General features: G+C 49.6%; 8 protein-coding genes across 8 annotated transcripts; 3 read left to right on the top strand and 5 right to left on the bottom strand.

Moving 5' to 3' along the window:
- Positions 1–95: 95 nt before the first annotated feature.
- On the top strand, positions 96–2035 carry N7525_008549 (MID1 family protein; the record flags this gene model as incomplete). The annotated part of the gene is made up of 2 exons (XM_002562604.1): positions 96–1317; positions 1371–2035. 2 exons carry the CDS (start codon positions 96–98, stop codon positions 2033–2035), a joined length of 1887 nt encoding a protein of 628 aa, XP_002562650.1.
- A 156-nt stretch (positions 2036–2191) lies between these two features.
- N7525_008550 (uncharacterized protein) lies at positions 2192–2800 on the bottom strand (the record flags this gene model as incomplete). Its single annotated transcript, XM_002562605.2, has 1 exon — positions 2192–2800. One exon carries the CDS (start codon positions 2798–2800, stop codon positions 2192–2194), a length of 609 nt encoding a protein of 202 aa, XP_002562651.2.
- Positions 2801–3324: 524 nt separating this feature from the next.
- Positions 3325–4809, bottom strand: N7525_008551 (splicing factor ESS-2 family protein; the record flags this gene model as incomplete). Its single annotated transcript, XM_002562606.1, has 1 exon — positions 3325–4809. The coding sequence occupies one exon, from the start codon at positions 4807–4809 to the stop codon at positions 3325–3327; it is 1485 nt and encodes a 494-aa protein (XP_002562652.1).
- A 1158-nt stretch (positions 4810–5967) lies between these two features.
- N7525_008552 (uncharacterized protein) lies at positions 5968–6660 on the top strand (the record flags this gene model as incomplete). The annotated part of the gene is made up of 1 exon (XM_002562607.2): positions 5968–6660. The coding sequence occupies one exon, from the start codon at positions 5968–5970 to the stop codon at positions 6658–6660; it is 693 nt and encodes a 230-aa protein (XP_002562653.2).
- A 911-nt stretch (positions 6661–7571) lies between these two features.
- On the bottom strand, positions 7572–9878 carry N7525_008553 (uncharacterized protein; the record flags this gene model as incomplete). Its single annotated transcript, XM_002562608.2, has 2 exons — positions 7572–9349; positions 9416–9878. 2 exons carry the CDS (start codon positions 9876–9878, stop codon positions 7572–7574), a joined length of 2241 nt encoding a protein of 746 aa, XP_002562654.2.
- A 3951-nt stretch (positions 9879–13829) lies between these two features.
- Positions 13830–14201, bottom strand: N7525_008554 (uncharacterized protein; the record flags this gene model as incomplete). The annotated part of the gene is made up of 1 exon (XM_061214421.1): positions 13830–14201. The coding sequence occupies one exon, from the start codon at positions 14199–14201 to the stop codon at positions 13830–13832; it is 372 nt and encodes a 123-aa protein (XP_061068852.1).
- Positions 14202–15088: 887 nt separating this feature from the next.
- Positions 15089–15862, top strand: N7525_008555 (uncharacterized protein; the record flags this gene model as incomplete). Its single annotated transcript, XM_002562610.1, has 1 exon — positions 15089–15862. The coding sequence occupies one exon, from the start codon at positions 15089–15091 to the stop codon at positions 15860–15862; it is 774 nt and encodes a 257-aa protein (XP_002562656.1).
- Positions 15863–17178: 1316 nt separating this feature from the next.
- N7525_008556 (putative RNA polymerase II transcription elongation factor (Ctr9)) lies at positions 17179–20845 on the bottom strand (the record flags this gene model as incomplete). The annotated part of the gene is made up of 2 exons (XM_002562611.1): positions 17179–19917; positions 19991–20845. The coding sequence occupies 2 exons, from the start codon at positions 20843–20845 to the stop codon at positions 17179–17181; spliced, it is 3594 nt and encodes a 1197-aa protein (XP_002562657.1).
- Between the last annotated feature and the right edge of the window lie 200 nt (positions 20846–21045).

A 21045-nucleotide genomic window follows, 5' to 3' on the forward strand; every position in this document is an offset into this window, starting at 1 on the left:
GCTGGTGTATACCACCGCTTGCCTGTGATAAGGTTGCTCGCCGACTCCAATTCTGCCTATTGGCTGTGTAGCGACACCCTCCCCGCCGTCCTTCCATGCGACGCCACTACAACGCGCTGCAGTGCTATATTACTGCAACGATTAGCGCGATCTTCCTTCTTTTCGCACTCACCTGCGACTCCGTCGCCTATGCCTATTCCGATGCCCCCAATGGCCCAGATACAGAGAGCACTTTAAACCTCCGAGGGGTGGTTACCAGCGACGGGGCCGGACTCCCATTTGCGCTGGACTCGTTCAATGGGCTGGAACTTCGCGAAAGTGTCGAGGAAGATGGCGAGTCAAATGGGCTGGAGCTCGTTCGCAGAAACCCTAATGCCGCGAAAGCGTTGGGCAACAATCAGTTCGAGGCGCCGGACCTCGAGATCGGCGCTGTCCACTGGTTCTACCTGCCCAAGACCGTGGTGAACGGCAAGCACGATCCGAAAGGCGCGGGACTTCCTGCATATATGAATGCTACGGAAGGAGATAATGATGCCAATGACTCGGCATCTGAGCTACGGAAACGAGACGAGGACTTCTCAAAGCGAGCGTTGACGACAGTCTACTTGTCGCTCACGACCTGCAAAAAACCACATACCAACAAAACCGACTCACAAGGTGGGTTCCCGCAGTTGCAAGTGTATGTGTCGAATTCAGAGAAACTGCAACAGCCGGGCCCGGGCAAAGACGACTCGCAGCAAGATATACACACTGCCGTTGGCGGGTATGTGGGCATCACAATAGACACGGACAGCGATGTTTTCATCGGCGTCGCAGCGCCCAATTCAACCGACTACACCGGAAGTTACACGTACCAGATCGCGGCGTCTATCGATGACTTTTTCCACAATATCGTGGACAATGACCCGAATCTATTCTTCGTCGATGCAGACGTGTCAGCCGCGCTGCTAGTGACGAACAACCTGACCCAGTCCGCGGAAAACTCCACAAATTACCAGCAATGGATGAATATTGTGCCTCCGTATACTATGTTCGCCCACAACATCAACGATACAGCACTGCAGGGCTTGGAGAAATCGTTCTGCGCCCTCGATACACTTTCGCAGGTGGGCCGAATCAGCAATTCAACCGAGGTTGGCATGACCAATCGCGGACTTGGGAATAAGCCTAAAGAACAGTTCTACGTTACTGGACTGAACCGGAGTTCATCGTACAGCGGTCTTCTTGCAATGGTGGGCAATTCGACCGCGTCCGGGAATGGCATCGTCGGCGGCGGCGGCAAGGTATGGCAACCGATGAATTTCACGACCAAAGCAGGTGAGCAAGCCCAGGAAACCACAAAAAGAAAGATCCCATCTAACCATCCTCAGATGACAACTGCGCCGTGTTATTCAACCTAACCTTCTGCTCGGAAGTCGCATACGCAGTCCCCTCAAACCCAAAAATAAGCGTCGACAAGCTCCGCACAATCTACGACGACCATGCTGCCGCCTTCTATCAGAACTTCACCTATTCCCTCCAACAAGTCCAATGCAAAACAAACGAGGAATCGATGTTCTCCCTCGCTGTCAACTGCAGCGACTGCGAAAGATCCTACAAACAATGGCTCTGCAGCGTCACAATCCCCCGCTGCGCGGACTACAGTAGCAACGCCACATACCTGGCCGTCCGTAACGCAGGCCAGCCCTTTATCAATGGCTCTTCTCTACCGGATGACAGTCCGTATCGCCAATCTGTGGCGTCGAATACATCCCGCAACTCTATCATCGATGAGAAGATCAAGCCGGGTCCCTATAAGGAGGTCCTGCCCTGCCAGGATATCTGTCATACCCTGGTTAAGGATTGTCCGTCTGCACTTGGTTTCGGGTGTCCTGAGGGCGCGTGGATGAATGCTTCCTATGGCTATCGGAATTTAGATGGTATTATCACTTGCTCTTATCTCGGGGCTGTGTACTATTTGAGTCTTGGGACGAGGCTGGGTGCTTGGCATTGGGTGTTTAGTCTGGTGGTTATGGGAGTTATGTATTTGCTGTAGATAGGTACATATTGACTGTTGGAGTCCACCATTTATTTTCTTCCTTGCCCCTATCTCCTCTAGTTAGCAGAAACTCGACCTAGTTCCCATATACACTTGAATATTGCGCTTGGATTCGGATACAATAGAGCATACTGTACACATCTGACCAGCAAATCACCATTCCAGATCTTTCCTTTTCGCCAGTTTCTCTTCTTTCTTTTCACTCTTTTTCTCGTCTGTCGAAACTCCTACCCCATCTTCAACCCCCCGATCCCCCCATCTCTCCCTCCAAATCCCAATCTCTTGCTTCCACAAATCCCTAACACAAGGATCACACGAACTCCCACAACAATCACCCAGTCCCGGTGGCGGTGGTGGGTCATCATATCCTCGCTCTCCTGCGCGGAGAAGTTGCTTTGTGCGAGTTTTTGTGAGACGAGTTTTGTAGAGGGTCTTGAAGAGGGGTGTTTCTTCGGGTGTGTAATATGGCTCCGGGGTTGATTGTGTTGAGGCTGAGGTTGGAGTTTCGATTGATATTTTACTTGGACTTTTGGTCTTCTCTTTCTCTTTGTCTTTGTCATTGTTTGGGGATGTTGTGGTGGTTGACTCTGGAGACGTGCTTGAGAAAGAGAACGGGGAGAGGAGACTTGAGAGTAGGTTTGCTGGGGAGTATATTGAAGGTCTGCATGTGTCTTTCTCTTTCTCTTCTTCTTCTTCTGCTGCTGGTGTCTTCATTGGCGTTGCCAATGAAGCAGTTTCGCTCTCTGATGTCTCAATGCTCATTTTGATATACCAGACAAAAAATCAATACAAGCAAATGGAATTATATAGAGATTAATCAGGTCTCAAGATGGAATCTGTTACCTCGTTAGTACCGTTTGAGAAATTTGTATAGTGCAAACCCACAAGTTTCAGACCAAATCTAAGGTTTCCGAGCATCCAATTGCGCAAAGATGTATAATGTTTATGGGCTTGTAGTGAAGAATAAGAAGAGCCGAAGAAGTACCGGGGATCGGGTAAGAACTGTTTTCGTGCGGTTCCTGTTCGTTCCGATGTCTTCAATATCAAGGACTTAGTCTATATTGTTTGAACTGACATTCTTACATACGTATACTAATGCCCATACTATGCAAAATTTGCCTAAAAAAGTAACAGTGTGTCCAGTACCGGCATCTGTGATTGTTTCCTGGGATAAATGATATGCAAAGAAATCAAACGCCATTCCAAGGTTAGAGTCTATCAACTCCGTGGTATCATGCAGCTAAAAAATAGAAAGAAAAAAAAAAAAGTCAAGCCATGAATTACCATCACTTTCGCTTCGGCGTGGGCGTCCAAGCATTCCCCAGTCCAGACTTCCGCTCTCTAGGCCTCGGCGTCCCAACCTGCTGCAACAGCTTCTGCGCTGCAGGTGTAAGCATCTTTCCCTGATGCCCTCCAGCATAGACAGAGCCCCTACTAGAGCCAGCTCCAGGTGTAGAAGCAGAACCAAAGTCAAGCCGAGGACTACTAGCAAATCGCGGCGTCAACGAGACAGGTGTCTTCGTAACGCGGGCGGCCTTTTCAGCACGCTTGTTCCGCGCCACTCGATCGACCATGCGGTGATGCAGGGCTTCGCGCTTGCGAGTCTCGCCAAGTTGGAAGGGATTTGGCTTTTCAGAGGTCGGCCCGAGAAGGCGCCAGTCAGCTTCCATGTCGTCGTCGGTTTTAGAGCTGGAGCCATATGTGAATTCAGGCTCGGGCTCGTCTTCGTCGACGAAGGCGTATCCGTTCACCCTCGGGGTTTCGCTTCCTGCGAAGGCGGATGCGGCTTCGGACTCGCTGAGATGCGGTCGGCCAGCGATGGCGTCTTGGATGGCGGATAGTGAGGGTGAAGGGGGCACGGCGTTGGCGGCGTCCGCTGCTGCTGCCGCATGTGGGTCTAACAGCCTTGTATTTTGGTAGAGAGTTCGCTTGGGGCCTGCTCGGGATGTAATTTCTGCTTTCTGCGCGAGTGTCTCGTGGGTATCCTCCACCGAGGAGGGAAGGAACATTAGGGTGTTGTCCGGACGGCTTTTCCACGAGTTTGGTTTTGCGGGACGAGCATCCAGGTCTGTTTTTATAGCGGACTGGACATGCTCGTCTCGTTTGATAAGGCCCATTTCCGGCTTTCCGCCTTGAGCTGTGATGCGCTTGATTTCTTGTTGATGGTGCGCAATTTGTCGGGCCGAGGGGACTTTGTTTCCGCTCCAAAGCCAGGGATATTTCTCTCGTCGCTTTTCGTTCTGCTTGTCGAGGACTTTGTTGAAGGACTCGTTGTCTTCACTGGTATACTTTGCTTGGAAGGCGACCAGTCCCATGTTGGACACATCGGGAATATTCCGGTCTTGTGTTTCAGTTGCTGATGTGGAAGTAGATATGACGGACATGGGGGTATCGCCTCCCCAGCCATGTGGAGTATCACCAGCCCGTCCGGCCGGGAAATGCTGGGGTGTGCTCGGGACAGATGCATAGTCTGATTTCCGTCTCGCATTAGACCCGGGAGTGGGCGTTCGCATGACATCCGCCAACTTCTTCTTTGAACTTGCGATCCATGATTTATCTTTCGATTCAAGGGCTTCTAGATACTCTTGCTTGATCTGTGTTTCGAGTAACCCCGGAAAGAAGTCGCGGGCAATAATGTGGGACAAAGTGTTGGTGTAGACGTCTTCGTCGAGAACAGTCGCGGGGCGTTTGATTCGCTTCGGGGGTGGTGGGGGAGGCATAAGCTGGCCAGCAGATTGCTTAACTAGCTCCTGTGAAGAAGAAGACGCCATGTTTGTAGATCAAAGGGTTGGGGAGAGAGTAAGAAAAGAGAGACAAGTTGGTGAGTTGGTGGCGATAAGATAGCGGGTCATATGATAGCGGTCTAACCGCTTTAGGCAGATATACTTCAAACGCCATTGACATATTGTATTGCATAGATCATGTTACAAAGCTAGATAGCGTCTTTTTTTAAACCTTACAATTACGTAGACATGATAGGCCATTTCCTTCCTTTCAAACTGTATATAAGATCACGTCTCCCATTCGATATGTCGGAACTCGACCATCTGTCCACGTCAGAAAGATGTATGAAACATAAATTCTCATTCATATGTACCTAGGTACCTACCTAGGTAGACCTGGCCTTGGATATATCCATGGAAATTCCAGATACATACACATAGGCACATATTGATAGAGTTCCAAGGTAGTCTTCATATTCGTGTTAAGCCTCTTTGGGACTACACACTCATCATCTTTACTCATACCGTGAGTTATCAACTCCTTGCTACATCAGAAATGTCTTCTGCCATTTTACATCCTCTGATCTGCTAATATTTTTTAATTCATCTGACTTACTATCATTGCCTATATAGGTATACATACTATACACGATGTTGGTTTCGATGAAAAGAAACCCCCCTAGTATTAGGCAAGCTCCCAAGGCCATTCCTATTAAATCTTCTTCCTGGGTCGGTGATATACACCAATACCTTAAATCCACCTTTGTTACGTATCCTATCCTGAAAGCTCTAGGACTGGATTTACTAGACGCCTTTCCTGTTGAGCTAGTGCTATCGATAGCAGATTTTCTTCCACTTGAGGATATCTATTGCCTATCTCTTTGCAACAGTCGATTGCTCGCAATATTCCGGAGCTGGAAAAAGCGGGAATACCTGGATCGAAAGGCCCGGCTGTCTTTCTTACATCGGCTCGAACGTGATCACCCACGATACTTAACTTGCGATGACTGCTTAATTCTTCATGATTTAGGCAGTATATCAGAGCCCTTGGAGTTATCATACTCGACGAAGACCTACCCGCCTCGCATTGACTGCCCTGCGCTTAGGCCTGGCTATAGTACATGTGGTCGTTCATGGATAAATCTCCATAACGACTCCAGTGTACAACACACTTATGCATTACACTTTTCTCATCTTCAACTCGCTATGAGACGATTCTATAGCGATTCTCAATACGGCATTAGTACAGATGCGCTATCCTTCACCGAAGTGACAAATGAATTTGTGGAAGGAGACCGGGTCCTCAAACCGACTACTCTATTCTCCGTCGAGGCACAGATATGCCCCGAGGCACCGAGTTTGTATTTGCGAATTCAGGATGTCGTGTCAATGAAAGACATGCGGCTACTAGGCGACGACAAATACTATGAGGAAGTGGAGAAAGAATATTTTGCAGCCCTCCCGATTTGCAAACACCAACAGAAAACGATGGGGATTCAGTCTATCCCTCGAGACGTATTGACTCACGAGTGTTCGAACTGCAGCGATTGCAACACCGACTGGGAGATTGAATTGTTTGAAAACCGACCAAGTGGTCATGTCACAATGGTGATGACCAGATACATCGATCTTGGCCCCGGTCTCAGCTTAGATGATCCCCGATGGAGTGTTCACGCATGGACTGAGTGGGAAGAGTCGGTTTGCAAACTGGACTCGAAATACATGATTTCGAGTCCTCGACATACATTCGAGGCCCTTACCGATACCTCGCTCGAAGATTTGACTTCTCGCAATCTCTCTTACCTCGAAAATGAGAGGTATCAAACTGTGATGGTACCAGGCCCCCGCAGCTGGTCTCATTCATGGGTTCTGTGGAATGGGGCAGCTGTGCATTCGTGAATTTTGGTTGGTATATATGTATGGCCTTGGTTTTGGCGATGAGGCAGTTAATACAGAAGGACATGTCATATTTGCTGCTCGAAGACGTTTTGTATCAAGTGACTTTCGTATCATTTTTATCTCACAAGCAAGATGTGCCTACTAGCCTGTCATCTGCATTTCTAATATCTTTTAAACCCACATTCTTAAGATGTCTTCTTTCATGTTTTCCATCTTAGCTGAGCGAAACCAACAGCGCTGGAGACACAAAGTTGCAGGTGCAACTAAATTTCCTTGTGCTGAGGGCAATATTCTCTACTCCGTAACAGATTTTTGATTCAAGGTACATATGTAGTCTACTGATCCTGTAGAACAAAGGCCTATAACTGTAGACAGGGGATCGTAAACGACACATGTTCTTCATCTCTACACCCTATGCTTTCAAAGTCATGCCAATGAATGGTATTGGAGCAGATCAGCTCCTCTATAAGAATCAAAGTCTATAACAAGGCAAAAGAAACCAGAGACTAGCGAATGACCCAAAACGAATTCCAAATTTCCTCCAGAAAATCCTTTTCCTTTTCCTCTTTTTCTCTTTTCCCAAATCGCCCTTCCAAGACACCAGGCCAGTAAAAATCGCTATCGCTGAGAAATGCATCGAGGTGAAAGATTGACAACAGCTGAAACACGCATAACAGAAACGTAACAAGGAAACAAGATATGGCTCACAGGCAAAGACAAGACAAGTTAAACATAAAACACAGACACAAGGAGAATACAGGTCGTGGACTCGTTGAGAGATGGTTGAGGGAGGTCTATCGGATGACAAAGCGAGAGATGTGAGATAGTTAGGTATGCAAGGGGGGAAAAAAAAAAAAAAAAAGAGAGACAATCAACACAGAATAGGGGCTTGATGAGAACGATAGTGACACTCAATGAGCGGTTGTGGGGAAGAGAGAGTAAGATGGTGAGCGAGCCTTCCTCCGGTTCGGGTTTCTGACAGGGACAGGAGGCAAAGGAGCCTCGAATTTTGTGGGCTGGGACTCGACCTCCGAAATGGATTTGGCGCGGTCATGAACCGACACGGTGAGATCCGGGCCCTCGAGGCTCGTGCTGCTGCCACTTTGGCGGAAGTGCGCCTCGGCGAGACTCTTGGTCTGGCGGTGGTGGGAGGATGACGCAGGGCGTGTGAGTGCCTCGACGGCTGTCATGCGGTCTGTCGGCATGAGCTCGCGGCTACTGGACAAGCTGTGGACAAGCTCTGGGACGCTGTTCGTTGTCGAGACGGAGGAGCGGTGCTTGCGCACGATGGAGGCTGCGCGAGAGAGCATCAGGCTCTCCTGCGAGTTGCATTTGCTTATCGGGGAGAAGCTGCTGCGTGGCGAGATGGGGCCCATCATACCCTGCGCGAAGGGGAAGTGGCGGTCTGATTCGCCATCAGTCGTCATGTACTCCTCGTACAACGGTTCGTGGGAGATTTGTTTGCCCATTGACGGGAGGATCGAGGAACTGACGGGATGGAAGTAGTCTGCGCCCCGCGCGATGAAATCCTGCTCATAGTCTGTGGTTGAGGGGGTAGGGGCTAATTGGGAGGGCATCGACTGCGCTGGGCTAGGGTCCAGGTCTGGGGTCGCGAGGGCGGAGGTGCTCAGTGGGCTCGGCTGGAGCTGTCGGGTCTTTGGGGCGAGCCAGGGGCCATCGCTGCAGGCTACACCGATTTGAGGGCGTGCTTCGTCCAGGGATGTGCGAGACCAATCGAAGTTGGAAGTGGACTCGGCTGCATGCTCATAGCAGTAGTCGATATCTGCGTCCCACGAGTCATACAGTTCATCCTCGTATGAGAATTGGTGCAGGCTGGCGATCGGCTCGGGAGGTGTGACCTCCACCTGGGCGCGAGGAGTGTCCTTGTCGTGAGGAGGTTGAGGGAGAGTCGGCGAGCCCATCGCCTCAGAGAACTTCCTAGAAAGCTCCTCGGCCACATAGATCGACATTGGAGCTTTGCGCTCGCTGGTGCTGGGTGACTGCGCATTGGCTGGAGGTTGGCTGGCCTGAGAAGTTGTGCGAGAATGGGGGCATCCCATGCTGGACTCTGGGCTTTCCCAATACCGGGTTCCTTCCTCTTCCTCGAGGACATCTTCCAAATCATAGTGGCTGCTCATGGAGGAGGTCCTGGCGCTGTTGTCCGCAGGCTCGGGGCTGAAAAACCGGGTTGGCTGCACCGATTGAAGGTCTGGGTACGTCATCGCAGTGGACAAGCCCAGGATCTCGTCAATGGCACGGGGCGCCGGTTCATCAGTCTCAGGCGGGGGGGTCTCCGGCACAGCAGGAGGTGGGGGAGTGGTGGGACAGGATCGGGGATATCTGGAGACTGGCCGCGAGAAGTTCTCGTTGACGCGAGACTCTCTGCGTGCGTGGTGTGCGGGGTACTGGCGTGTTTTGGGGGAAGCCGGTGGGCTTATACTGGGCACATCCACCGTGGTGGCAGTTCCAAGCGAGCCCAAGTCATCACTGGAGAAATTACGGAAATGAATGTCCTCAGCACGGATACCTTTAAGATCGGTCTGGGGCCGTTGAGATGCTCGGATGGCCGAGAACTCGGTGACGAGGTCATTCTCGCGTGTTTGATCCAAAGACTGGAACTGCGAGGGGTTGGTATGAGTCAAATGATGGAAGTCAAAAGGATCCGAAATGATGCTTTTCAAACGCTCGCCTGTATCAATTGTCGAGGGTCAATTGAGTCCACAATTTCAGCTGTCAGTAGCTGGCTGGCACTTACTGTGATCGGCATGGCGGGCGCGACGGCCAAACATCTCTCTCTCAGGCCGTGCCTTCTCACGATCGGCCTCATCTTCCTCGTCCAGCGTGGCGACGATGTTGATCTTGCTACCCTGTCGACGCAGGATGCGGCTTCCCCGCGCCAAAAAGGACCGGGACGGCTTGTCCTGCTTATCGGAGCGGAGTCCCAATGACGAACCGGCTCGCTCGTCAGAGGCGATTGAACTATCTGTCGATGTCATAGAAGAACCCGGTGACCGGCGTGAAGATGTCGAGGTAGTGGTATTGCTTCTTGAACGACCGCTGAAGACGGACAGACGCTTGGGGCTATGAGCGTGGGCAGTGGACCTGGAGCGGATATGTGCGGCATGTTCTGGGTGCTCGTTGGACGAGTTCGTGGACGGACGGTCACTGCCGTCGTCGTTGTCCCAGGGTTTAGCCATTGGGGGTGGAAAGGTCGACATGGTGGGAAGTGAATGAAAGAAACTACACCATGATAAGATGAAATCTGGAGATCTCCGCCGCCTACAACACAAAGGAGCGAAAGTGGAAAGGAACGGTTCTCGAGTGGAACAGAAAGAGGTCGTGCCGATTATAATAAATTAATAGAATACTCCATGACGGGGGCAATACATGACACGGAGCGGTGGTGGAGCCGCGTTCAGGGGTATTTATGGTATTTACTTTTCTTTTTCTTTTTTCCATTATTAGTATATGATGCTATAGCCATCTCCTATATCTGTGTTATTTCTGCTAGATCTATTTGGTCCTCTCTCTTTGTTTAAATTAGAGCGGTTATACCATGCACTCTGCCGGCTTGATTGGTTTTTTCCTATTGATCATATTGATCATATCCCACACACACAAACAAACCAAAAAATGAGAACCAAAGAAATAAAGCAAATACATTATACACACGGGATAGTAACCAAGGTACGTACCTCAAACATCCCCATGTAAAAGAAATTCGGGAATTCCCAGTGTCACGGAGCCGATACCTAACTGCCTTAGTGGCATATGTATCGAGCCAGGGGGTTGGTCCTGAACGTGCTGGAGACCCACATGTGGGGAAAGGAAAACAAGCTATTCCTGGTTGAGAAAGTATCAGCCTTCCGATACGCCCCGTTTTGAATATTTATTTATTTATTTTTTGTATTTTTCCTTACCCAAGGTTCTAAGGTTCCAAGGTTCGCCGTTAGCTTTGACCCGTGGGCACGGGAGAGAGGGGGAGCTGGGCACAGTGGACGATATACAATATACGCATATACGCGATCTGGCTTATAAATTTTGTTCCTACCTACCTAGGTACCTAGGTACAATACTCCATATGCATGTTATTGTATGAGTCAATTCCATTGGCCAAGATATTCATTTGAATATCCAATGACAATATTGAAACAGTTCCATATTGTACACGAAATTCCTTACTCCATACATACCAAGGTAGCAACGTTAGGAGTCCAGGCTTGAGTGGAGAGAGACAAGCCCTTATCATGATAAGTCGGGGCGCACACTGGAACCTTGGATGTGTTTTCCCTTTCCTTGCAACGTAGTATACATACATATGGTACATATTATCTCTGTTTCTGATTTATTAGATTCTTTGTGTCCGAAAAATATTCCCTTTCCTCCTAGAATGCCTTGCGTGAGGTCTGAAACCTGACAGAAACGCCTCTTCCCTTCCCCGCGTATAGCGGAGCCTCGGTTCAACGGTTTTCATCAAGAGATCCGGCCCTAAAATTGATTCTAGTTTGAGAACATAGGGCTTGTGAAACAGAGCCCAGTCACAGATCGCAATCTACTTTCGGTATTCGGCAGTGGGGTCCAAACTTGAAGTCCATAATAACATTGTATTACAGAGGCAATTTTAGAATGGTATTATAGCCTAGGTATACATGTGCTCCGGCATTTCTCCAGTTCCTCCAGTTCGACCTAAACATCCCTGTAAAAAGAAGGTGGACAGGCAAGGATCTCCATGCAAGTTTGTTCCTGTGATCCTACGCAGCTGTAGGGGCTGTTCGCTTAGTCCAAGCCTCGGGGACTGCCGGCCTCCTATCTCATGCGAATTGAGCGCGAACCCTTCTTGTTAATTAGAGAAAAAGCAAATCATATCAGACTACATACAAACTTCACACTGCGTCGGGGATGCAAGATGAAGCTGAAGAATGTGAGCATCCGGGAGTCACCGCATCCTTACATTTTACCTGTCGGAGAGTTGCATTGTCTCAGGGCGGGGTATATCCATTGTGCCTGGTTATGTGCATATTATCACCCTGGAAGTGGTACTAAATAGAATTGATTTTGGTACTCCGTATATGGATGCAATTCTTGCTTGTTATTGTTGCACATAATTACCTTTTACCGTTGTGGTGACTCGTCACACACATATTCTAATATTCACTTGCGTAGTTCTATAGTCAACAACCAGCTTCCTATCTGGTGTGGAAGTGGACCTAAGCCTGCAGCTAGCACGATTCGAAACAAGGGAGAAGCCCGAGGGGAAAAAGCAAAAAAAAAGGTCTCATTCTATTTCCGAGTGCAATATACCGCTAGTTGTAGTGTGTATTGTAGTGTAAAGTGGACTCCTGATGATCTCGTAGTCTAGAACACGTACGGAGTGCTGTTCCTACATTGTATGTATCGTACCTGCGTGGGCTTGATATTCTTAATTCCTTATGTAACTGTCTATGTTCCAAGGTTGTACTCCGTACGGAGTACTCTGTCCACTACTTTCGTACTATTATCCCTTTTCAGGGGGTTCAACCAAGAAGCACGTGCCCCACCTCCGGCCGTTCGCGTTTCGCGTCCATGATGATCATCATCGAGCACTGTACTCCGTACGGAGTACGAGTACGTGTCTATATCATGGGCCCAAGCGGTCCTCGGTGTTCTTCCTCAGCTGAGATCTGTGTGAGGAATATGCCCCGAGATTGGAGTGTGATCTCTACTTTGCTTTTTCTGTTACATTTTTGAAACGAAGAGATCAAATACACCAGGAGTCTGTCATAGTATAATAGTATAATGGAAATCCAATTTTAAGATGAATCAAGGCCTCAAAAAGTAGACAATGTGGGTAAATAGTATGTTGGATAGTACAACGACATACTTTATAGGTATGTTGTATAGTAAAGACAGGGAGTACTACGATGTCGAGTAGCGCGACATAAGGTTTGAAGGGACACATTCTAGAAGAGGAGGGAATTGGAGGGTTCGGCAAAATAATAATTCCAAGGTTCTTCTCCATCTTCATTCACATGGTTCGCCTATCACGAACACGTTCCTCTTCATGCTTCCCGAGGATCGACAGATCTAATTCCCCTGAAACAAGAAGCTGGTCCCCGACGCCGGTAGTTATGTTACGGGCGACTCCGTACTCCGTACCTTCAAAGTCAATTGCAACTGTATCCCGTCCGCTGGACGGTGACCGTAAATTGTAGTTTAGTGTCGCGTAACGCGCTATCCTCTTAGCCTGGGCAACGATCCAACGGTCGCCTATCTGGGTAAAGTACATATGTATGCGCCCGTTGGAACTATCCTGTGGAGAATGGATCAGTCTAATATTGGAGCTAGTAGTTGGTTAACAAATTTAGGTAGCTAGTTATAGGGGCGATTGATATCCGCCATGTTACTGAGGCTGAATCCTTCAACCCATATTTCAGTCCATTACTCCCTAGATATAGGGGGCGTATCAATATTAAATGCTACCATGTGCGACGACGCAGGTTACGATCCTAATGTAACCTGACATGGACGTTAATTCAAGTGCATAATAAGGCGTGGCAGGGATTAGCTGTTGATGGTACTACATACAGGGGGCTCCTTTCATTCTGAAGGCATATTTGTGATACATGGGACTTCCTAGTTTGGGCTCTTCGGAATGAACCAAATAACAGACAAACAAATGGCAGACTATTGGAAATAGTCAATTCTCGTTCTTCCTTTGTGTACTACCCTCTACTGTATAGCATATTCAAAGAATGAAAATGTGGGAGTATTGAATTATTGAAGCCTACATTTTTGGGTTTCAAGCATTAAAGCTCATTAAGACTAGAGCGATATCAAGGCAAATCCATAACCAGTTCTTTGTCTTTCGAGTCCAAAATTTAGCTGTCCAGCAAATCCTAAGTTGCACGTAAGCTTTGCTTCTCTGGAGACAAAGTGTGGAATGCCACAATTATATCATAAGACCTAGATAGCTCGTTCGAGACTGTGGTATCTGATTCCTTGTTATCAACTAGATCCTCGGAGCTTGACTATTCAGTTGGCCTCCTCGTTGAGAATGATGGCCACCTCTGTAGGTAAGTCGTTGTTACTTCACTTGGCGACTCCAGTTTCTACGCCGCCGACATTGACGATCACATCAGAGCCGGAGTCATCCCCACCGGACCGCCGCCGTCACCATCGCTGCACCACTCTTAGACATCCACAGCCGCATCGGCGCTAACGTCGGCATCGGCATCGACATCGGCATCAATGCCATCTCCACCATCACGCTTGACATCGGCGCTCACATCACCGCTAAGCTCGGCGTCGGCATCAATGTCATTTCCACCATCACGCTTAACATCGGCGCTCACATCACCGCTAAGCTCGGCGTCGGCATCAATGCCATCCCCACCATCACGCTTAACGTTGACACTCGCATCACCGCTAACGTTGGCATCGGCAGCGGCATCAATGCCATCTCCGACATCACGATTGGCGACACTAACATCACCCTGGTTGGGGACGGGGACAGCGAGTGCCGTGGCCGCCAAAAGGACGGGAGCGATGAGAGCGTAACGCATTTTGATATTGGTTCAAGCTGGAGTCGTTGTTAGACAACTGACTGCTGAGCTAGGTTCCAGAACGGTATAGGTCTATACTCACTGGATAAGAGAAGAGGGTGCGCTTGAATTGGACTGTCCTTAACTGGTGGGTATAGGACAAGAAAAGAAATTGGCTGGTGACATCCTAGGGAGATGACTAGGTTATTTAAGTACATACTGTACTCTCGTGCCTAATCTCTAGATAGATGTTTGCAGCATGGTAGTTGACGTGCTCTACGAACTTAAGCGTCGGCTTGGATTATGTTCTACTTGGCTGGGCAGTATAGAAATAGACCTTCATCTATGACATATGCGTAATTCCCATGAAGTGGGGCTTACGGATTGGTAGTGGAGAGAATGTAGATCGCAAAGGTCTTAGTAACATGTCAATGTCAACAGTAACTGGCCTCGTTTTCCGCATAGAGGTATACTGTGATCGAGGTAGACAATAGGGTTGGAGAGAAATGATACGTTGATTGTAGTTTGTTGACGATCCTTAACTTTTTAGGCGGTGAACCATAGAATGCTGCCTGCGGTTGACATCAGCGGTGAACTAGATGCTACGTACTTGGAATCTCTATATTTAGGGTTTACTTTGCTTTTGCTTTTCTCGAAAAGAATGAGGGTTTAGTAGAAATTGAGCCATAGGAGAGATTTCTTTTAAAGCTTATGAGCTCTAAACCCCTGTGTCGCGGCCACTGCTACAACACCGCCACAGTCCACACTACCCCTCCAACGATTAACCAGCCTAGTTCAAGCTCCTGTGTAACATCACGGTGTCTTGTTTGCTAAAAAGCATACGCATCAGGTATGACCTAGCCACATTTACACTATGTTATTATCTAATTAATTCAGATATATGGACTATGGAGATTTGCGAGAAGGCCGAAGCGTTTGTAGATCAAGATGACGATATTGTCTTTGATCATACAAGGCTGATTTTGCGACGAGACAATGAATACTTCTATGCTAGAACCGACTGGCGTATTCTAGATCTTCATCCCTCCGCGGCTGACATCAGTCAGCTAGAGCTCAACAAAATTCCCATGGAAAACGTCTGGCCGCCAATGGACCCCCGTTTCACTCCCGCTCCTGATCCTTTACCTCCGAACTGCTATGTTAAGCAGCCGAGCCTTCTCTATTATAGCGATACCCCTGCTTCCTTAGAGCCTGCCCGTCAGGTATTAGCCGAGGTAGAAGCGTGCGAAGTTCTTCAACAACACCCACACCCTAATATTGCTCAGTACTTTGGTTGTGTTACCATGGATGGCAAGATAACAGGGCTCTGTTTTCATAAATATCCTATCACCCTGTCGCAGAAGCTAAAGGAGGCAACTCCTTTCGACAAAGCTTTTTGCCTTGAAGGCATTGAGAGTGGCGTCCGACATATGCATTCTTTGGGCCTTATACATAATGATCTTAATCCGAGGAACATTATGATGGATGGTGAGAGACCTGTGATTATTGACTTCGACTCATGCAAGAGAGAAGGGGATGAACTCGGCCTCAAGGCGGGAACTAGCGGCTGGGAATTGGAGGGCATAATCTATGCAAAGCCGGAGAACGACTACTTTGGCCTCTCAAAGATACGAGAAATCATGATAGGAGGGGAGGATGGGAAACCGGAGGAGCAGTCATAACCTTGGAAGTATTAAAACGTGACATTATCGAATACATAGGCACTAGACCACTTGCAGTCTCTGGAACCAGAGTCATACATCTTGAGGGCCACCAATACCGGGTGTTGGTGAAAGGCGGTGCCACGGTTATGTGGAAACCGAAGACGGGTCCCACCGGCTGCGGCGTTAGGTGGTATCCATTTCACATGGTCGATATAGTGGCTCTGAAATGGTATGTTAGGGTCTCCTCTGGTTATGTTGTACGTGTTACTTCTGTTACTTTCCTAGGATCATGAACCTTGACCAGGGTAAGTAATTCGGTGTGCAGCCTGGGATTGTACGGGGCACGGAGTACGAAATTGTCAATTCCAAGGTGAGATCTACTTCACCCTCCACCGATCATCAGAGTAGATATCCAAAGTTAGTACGGAGTCTATTGTACTCCGTTCTTCCGTAAAGAGCACAGAACCCTTACCCAGACGCACAGATTAAAAGCTCCTACCAAAAACATGCCCTATTACACGAGATAATAGGTAGCCCCCCGCAACCCAACGCTGACGCAGCATAAGACACAGCCCCCCCCCCAATCCTCCGGGAGTGCATACGGAGTACACCTACTACCAGATCCAGTTACATGGGGCAGTTTAATTCACTAGCCAAGCAGCTAGACGAATATGGAGTAGCTCCTCGATGCTCCGTAGGGTGGCAGGGGTCTATCCCACCAGTGACCACACGTTTAAATCCAACATTTCTGGGGCCTGCGCAAGCCATGTCTGAGCCATTTACTAGGTAAGGATTATCTCCAGCGGAGTTCCGTTTACAACCTAGGGAGATCAGCCCTGAGCAGATTCGTTCTGCTCCGTCCGGAATATGGACTTACATTTCTATAGATTAATTCAATGCAAGTGCGCTGCGCTTGGGCCTGGCGTTGTTCCTTTTTAATTTATTTCTTCCGCTTGTCTTCCTTTTGGAGTTAGTTGCGCAGTAAATTAAGGGTCTCCTTCCTTACTGAGGCTTCCAAGATCTGTAAACGCCGGTATTTGGCCGTTCCTTGTGGCGTTTACATATCAGCTTTACCTTAGTGGCTACATACGAAGTGCTTGGTATGGTATTTTTATTTTATTTTCAATGGTCTCGTTCGAACAATGCACAGGGGTTCTTTTTGATTTCATTGAAGACTGATAACGATCGAGGCTAATAAGTACATATGGCTTGAAGTACAAGGGGGAAATTGTATCAATTGCAGTAGATGGCCCCTTACCAGACGCCTGGATGAGAAAAACGGAAAATAGAACTTTGAATAGTAACAGAAAAAAGTAGTTGTAACGTGGCATAATTCACTCCTGCATCTCCGTGTCCTCGGTAGTCTTCGAAGGCTCCTCGCCGAACAGGTCGTCATCTTTGTCGTCTTCATGGACAGACTTCTCGGCTTGCACTTCTTGCTGCACTTCCTCATCCTCGTCCTCATCCTCGTCCTCATCAGCAATACGACGAGAAGCCTTGCCACGACGGCGCGGGGCAGCTTCTTCAGCCGGCTCCTCGTCGTCGCCAAACATATCATCCTTGTCTTCGCCAGCAGACCTAGCAGCCTCCTCGTCGTCAGAGTCGACAACCATCTCACTGCTCTTGTACTTGCCAGGCTTCTCGGGCTTGTCGACTTGAGCCTTCCCACCTGATCGGCGTCCCAAGCGGCGCCGCTTCTTGGGCGCCTCGCCCTCGCTCTCGGCCGCGCTGTGTGCAGCTTCGCCTTCACCTTCATCCGCAATGAAATCATCCCCGCCCTTCTTCTTGCGCTTGCTGGCAGGCTTCTTCTTGCGCTTGACCCGGTCACCGGTCTCAGAGTCATGGGTTAATTCGGCCTCTTCGCGAGCGCGCTCCTCTTCAGCGCGCTGCAAGGCGTGCCGTTGCACCTCTTCAACCATCTGAGCGCGTTCCTCGGCGATGCGCTTCTTGCGCTCCATCTCGACCTCTTGGGCCTTGCGCAGTTCCTCTTCCCGGACCCGCGCGGCTGCTTCCCGAGCTTCACGGGCTTGCTGAAGCTTCGCGGCGTTCTTCTCTTCGTACTCCTTCTGACTCTGCATGGCTCGGTCAAGCTGCTTACTGATTGTGCGACCCATGTTGGCTCGTTGCTCCAGTGCAGCGCTGGGGTAGGGTGGGTTCTTCTCCTTGGAGAGACGCTCGAAGGTTTCGATGGCTTCCTTGAGACCCTCCGCTGCCTCTTGGACATCTTGGAGTGTCTTCTGGGTGGGCTGTAGACCGTATGCGAGCGAGGCGATTTGGTTCTGCACGAAAGCAACGTTGAACTGCAGGTGGAGTTGATCCGGAGCAATGTCGCGCGCGCGCGTGGCGTAGTCCAGTGCCGTCTTCATTGCGGCCAAGTTTGCCTCCTGCTTGCCCCGTAGCCACCATACACGACCAAGACAAGCTAAGATTTGCACATCGCGTTGGCGATCCTTTGACAAGGCAGTCTCGTAGTGTTCGATTGACCGTGAGAACTGGCGAAGCTCAGCGAAGACATGTCCTAAGTTGAGGTAGACGCTGGGGTCCTTGATCGTATCCCGAATCTTGGACAAAATTTGCACAGCAGAGCTGTGGTCTTTCTTGTCATCGACCAAGGCGATGGCAATACCCTGAGCCGCATATGCGTTCTTGGGGTCCAGCTGGAGAGCCTTGTCAAAGAACTCCACAGCACGCTGATAGATCTTGCGACGTTTTTCTTTTTCTTGGTCTGTGTCACGACGCATGTCACGGGCGGCGAGGAGATGCACATTGCCCATTCCAGTCAACGCGTAGCGATCGTGCTTGTCATAGTATTGCAACGTGTGCTTGAAATGACGTTGCTCGCTATCTTCAGCGAGGTTGGCGACTCGTTTCTTCGCCTTGCTAAGGTACCATCCGTAGAGCGACCGAACTTCCAGATTTGTGCTTTCCGCTTCGTAAAGCTTGCCAATCTTCTTAGGGCCCTCGTCGGTAGGGCTCTGGCGAAGGGCAATATATGTCAGACGCGCATTAGCTTCCGTGTAGTCAGAATGACGCTCCAGAAGACCTTCGTAGACCTTCTTGGCTTCGTCCCACATGTCGGCTGCCTCGTAAGTCCGTCCAAGGTTGTAGCTGATTGTGGTGACGAGGGCATCGGTATCAGTGCCATCCTCTTTTTCTTTGGATTGCACACAGGCATTGAGGGCAGACTGGAACAACCCACGAGCCAGTGCGATCTTGTCGTTCTGGTATAGGAAGCAGCCCATATTGTTGAGGAGCTGCGGCGGGAGACTCTCCCTAAGAGCAGCGTTCATTTTCTCTTGGTCTTCAATATCAGGTCGAGCATCCTCAGGGATTTCAGCAATCTGGATCTGTTCCAGTTGGGTCAGGCACTGCATGCTCTTATCTGGAGCCGTGCCCTCGTAGAGGCGGGAAAGATAAACAAGAACCGATTCGTCGGGAGAGATATTTTGCTTCTCATCCTTCCACATAGAGCGCACCGACTCAAGCAGTGTGATGGCTCGCTTTGTCTCAGTCGACTTGTCTTCCTTGCTGCCCGACTTCTGAGCAGCAAAGACTTCTTCCGCATGGATAGCAGCAAGGAGGGTCATCGCCTCCGGGTTTTTCGACTGTTGAACAATCTTCTCTAGTCGGAACTTGGCACCATCAAAGTCCTTGTTCGTGATCTGCATTTGCACAGCGCCGAATTTGGCGGGAAGGTAGCCTTTGTCAACCCCACCACGAGCTTGATCCGAACGGTTGTAGAACTCCGCAGCACGGGCATTGTCGCCTTCATAGTGCGATTTGCGACCGAGAAGGTACCAGCCGTCACTGGCAATAGACATAACATCCGTGTGCTCGATGGCTTTGCGTGCCAATGTCTCGACGGTGGGATATTGTTTGCGGAGAAGGAAATAGCTGGCAAACATGGAGCAGGTCATCGGGTATTCCTTGTCCAGTTTGAATGCCTTTTGGGTGTATTGAGTCATTGCTAATTTGTACATTGACCCGAACATAGGGTCGGTGGTGGCTCGGCGAGAGCTGTCGTGGAGGTAGTAAACTGCGAGCAGAACGTTGGCAACCTTGGACTCGGGATTCTGCATAGCGACGGGGGTTAGTTATCTCGGTGTTTAAGAAACCGCTTGCGAGGAATTTTTTTTCTTAACATACCAGAGACAGTGATCTCTCCCAAGCTACCTTGGCTTGATCCTTGAAGCCCAGCTGCCACAAGCAGCATCCTAGACCAATACGAGGATCAGGGTCTGTGAGGTTAGGCATCTTGATCAGAGCCTTTTGGTATCCTTCAAGTGCATCTGCGTATCTTCCAAGCATGTAATGCGCGCGGGCTCGTCCCAGAATAGCCATGATGTTCCGGCCACCAAAGGCTTTGGATGACTCGTCGAAACATTTCAGAGCCTGCCGCAGCGACTCGACTCTTTCCGAGGTATCAACCGCACCTGGACGAACGGCACGGGGCGGGTATAGGGATGCACGGAGGAGACACAAGACGCCACGCGCCAGAAAGAGAGGAGGATAAGCCGGGTTGAGTCGGGAAGCCTCGTTCAACGTCGACGTCGCAAGTTGGAGGTAGTGATCTTTGGTCTTGGCCTCCGAGTACAGTTCCCCTTCAGGTGCGACTCGAGGAGCATGCCGGCTCTTTAGCAGCAGCATCCAGCAGATCCAGCCCAGCAGACCGAGTTTCTCCTTTGTCGCCCCGTGCGCGACGGAAGCCAGACCCTTAGTCAATATATCGATGGCATGGTCGATCTGCTTTCGCTTCGCGTAGGCAAGCGCAATGATCACCCAGAAATTCTTGGCCGCTTTTTCATTTTCCAAGAGGGTGCAAAGCTCAGTCGGGTCATCGGGGAGCTCGAGCAAGCTGACTTCGACTTCGCTGTCGAAGCTGGAGGCGGGAATGTCGATAGCATCGGGGATGTCGGAAAAGCGCAGGTTATTCAATGGGCTAGCTGGAGGTACAGCATCACCGTTCAGGCCATTAGTTTGGCCATTCTCAAGAGGCGCCATGGTGTGTCCGGGCACGGGAGGGATGAGGCCACTTTGCGAGTAGGTATGGGATTGTGGGAGCCTCAACTCATGATCAAGCGAGGTTTTCCATCAAAGAAATTTCAGGATTAGGACCGGTGAGGTTAGCGACCTCAAATTTGGAGAAAACGCGAAAAAGTGACTCTCGGAGACTAAGAGCGCGGCGATGAGAAGGTGAGAAT

The sequence above is a fragment of the Penicillium rubens genome (assembly GCF_028828025.1).
Source record: "Penicillium rubens strain IBT 27055 chromosome Unknown utg000003l_segment0_segment0, whole genome shotgun sequence".
Classification (NCBI taxonomy): Eukaryota; Fungi; Ascomycota; class Eurotiomycetes; order Eurotiales; family Aspergillaceae; genus Penicillium; species Penicillium rubens.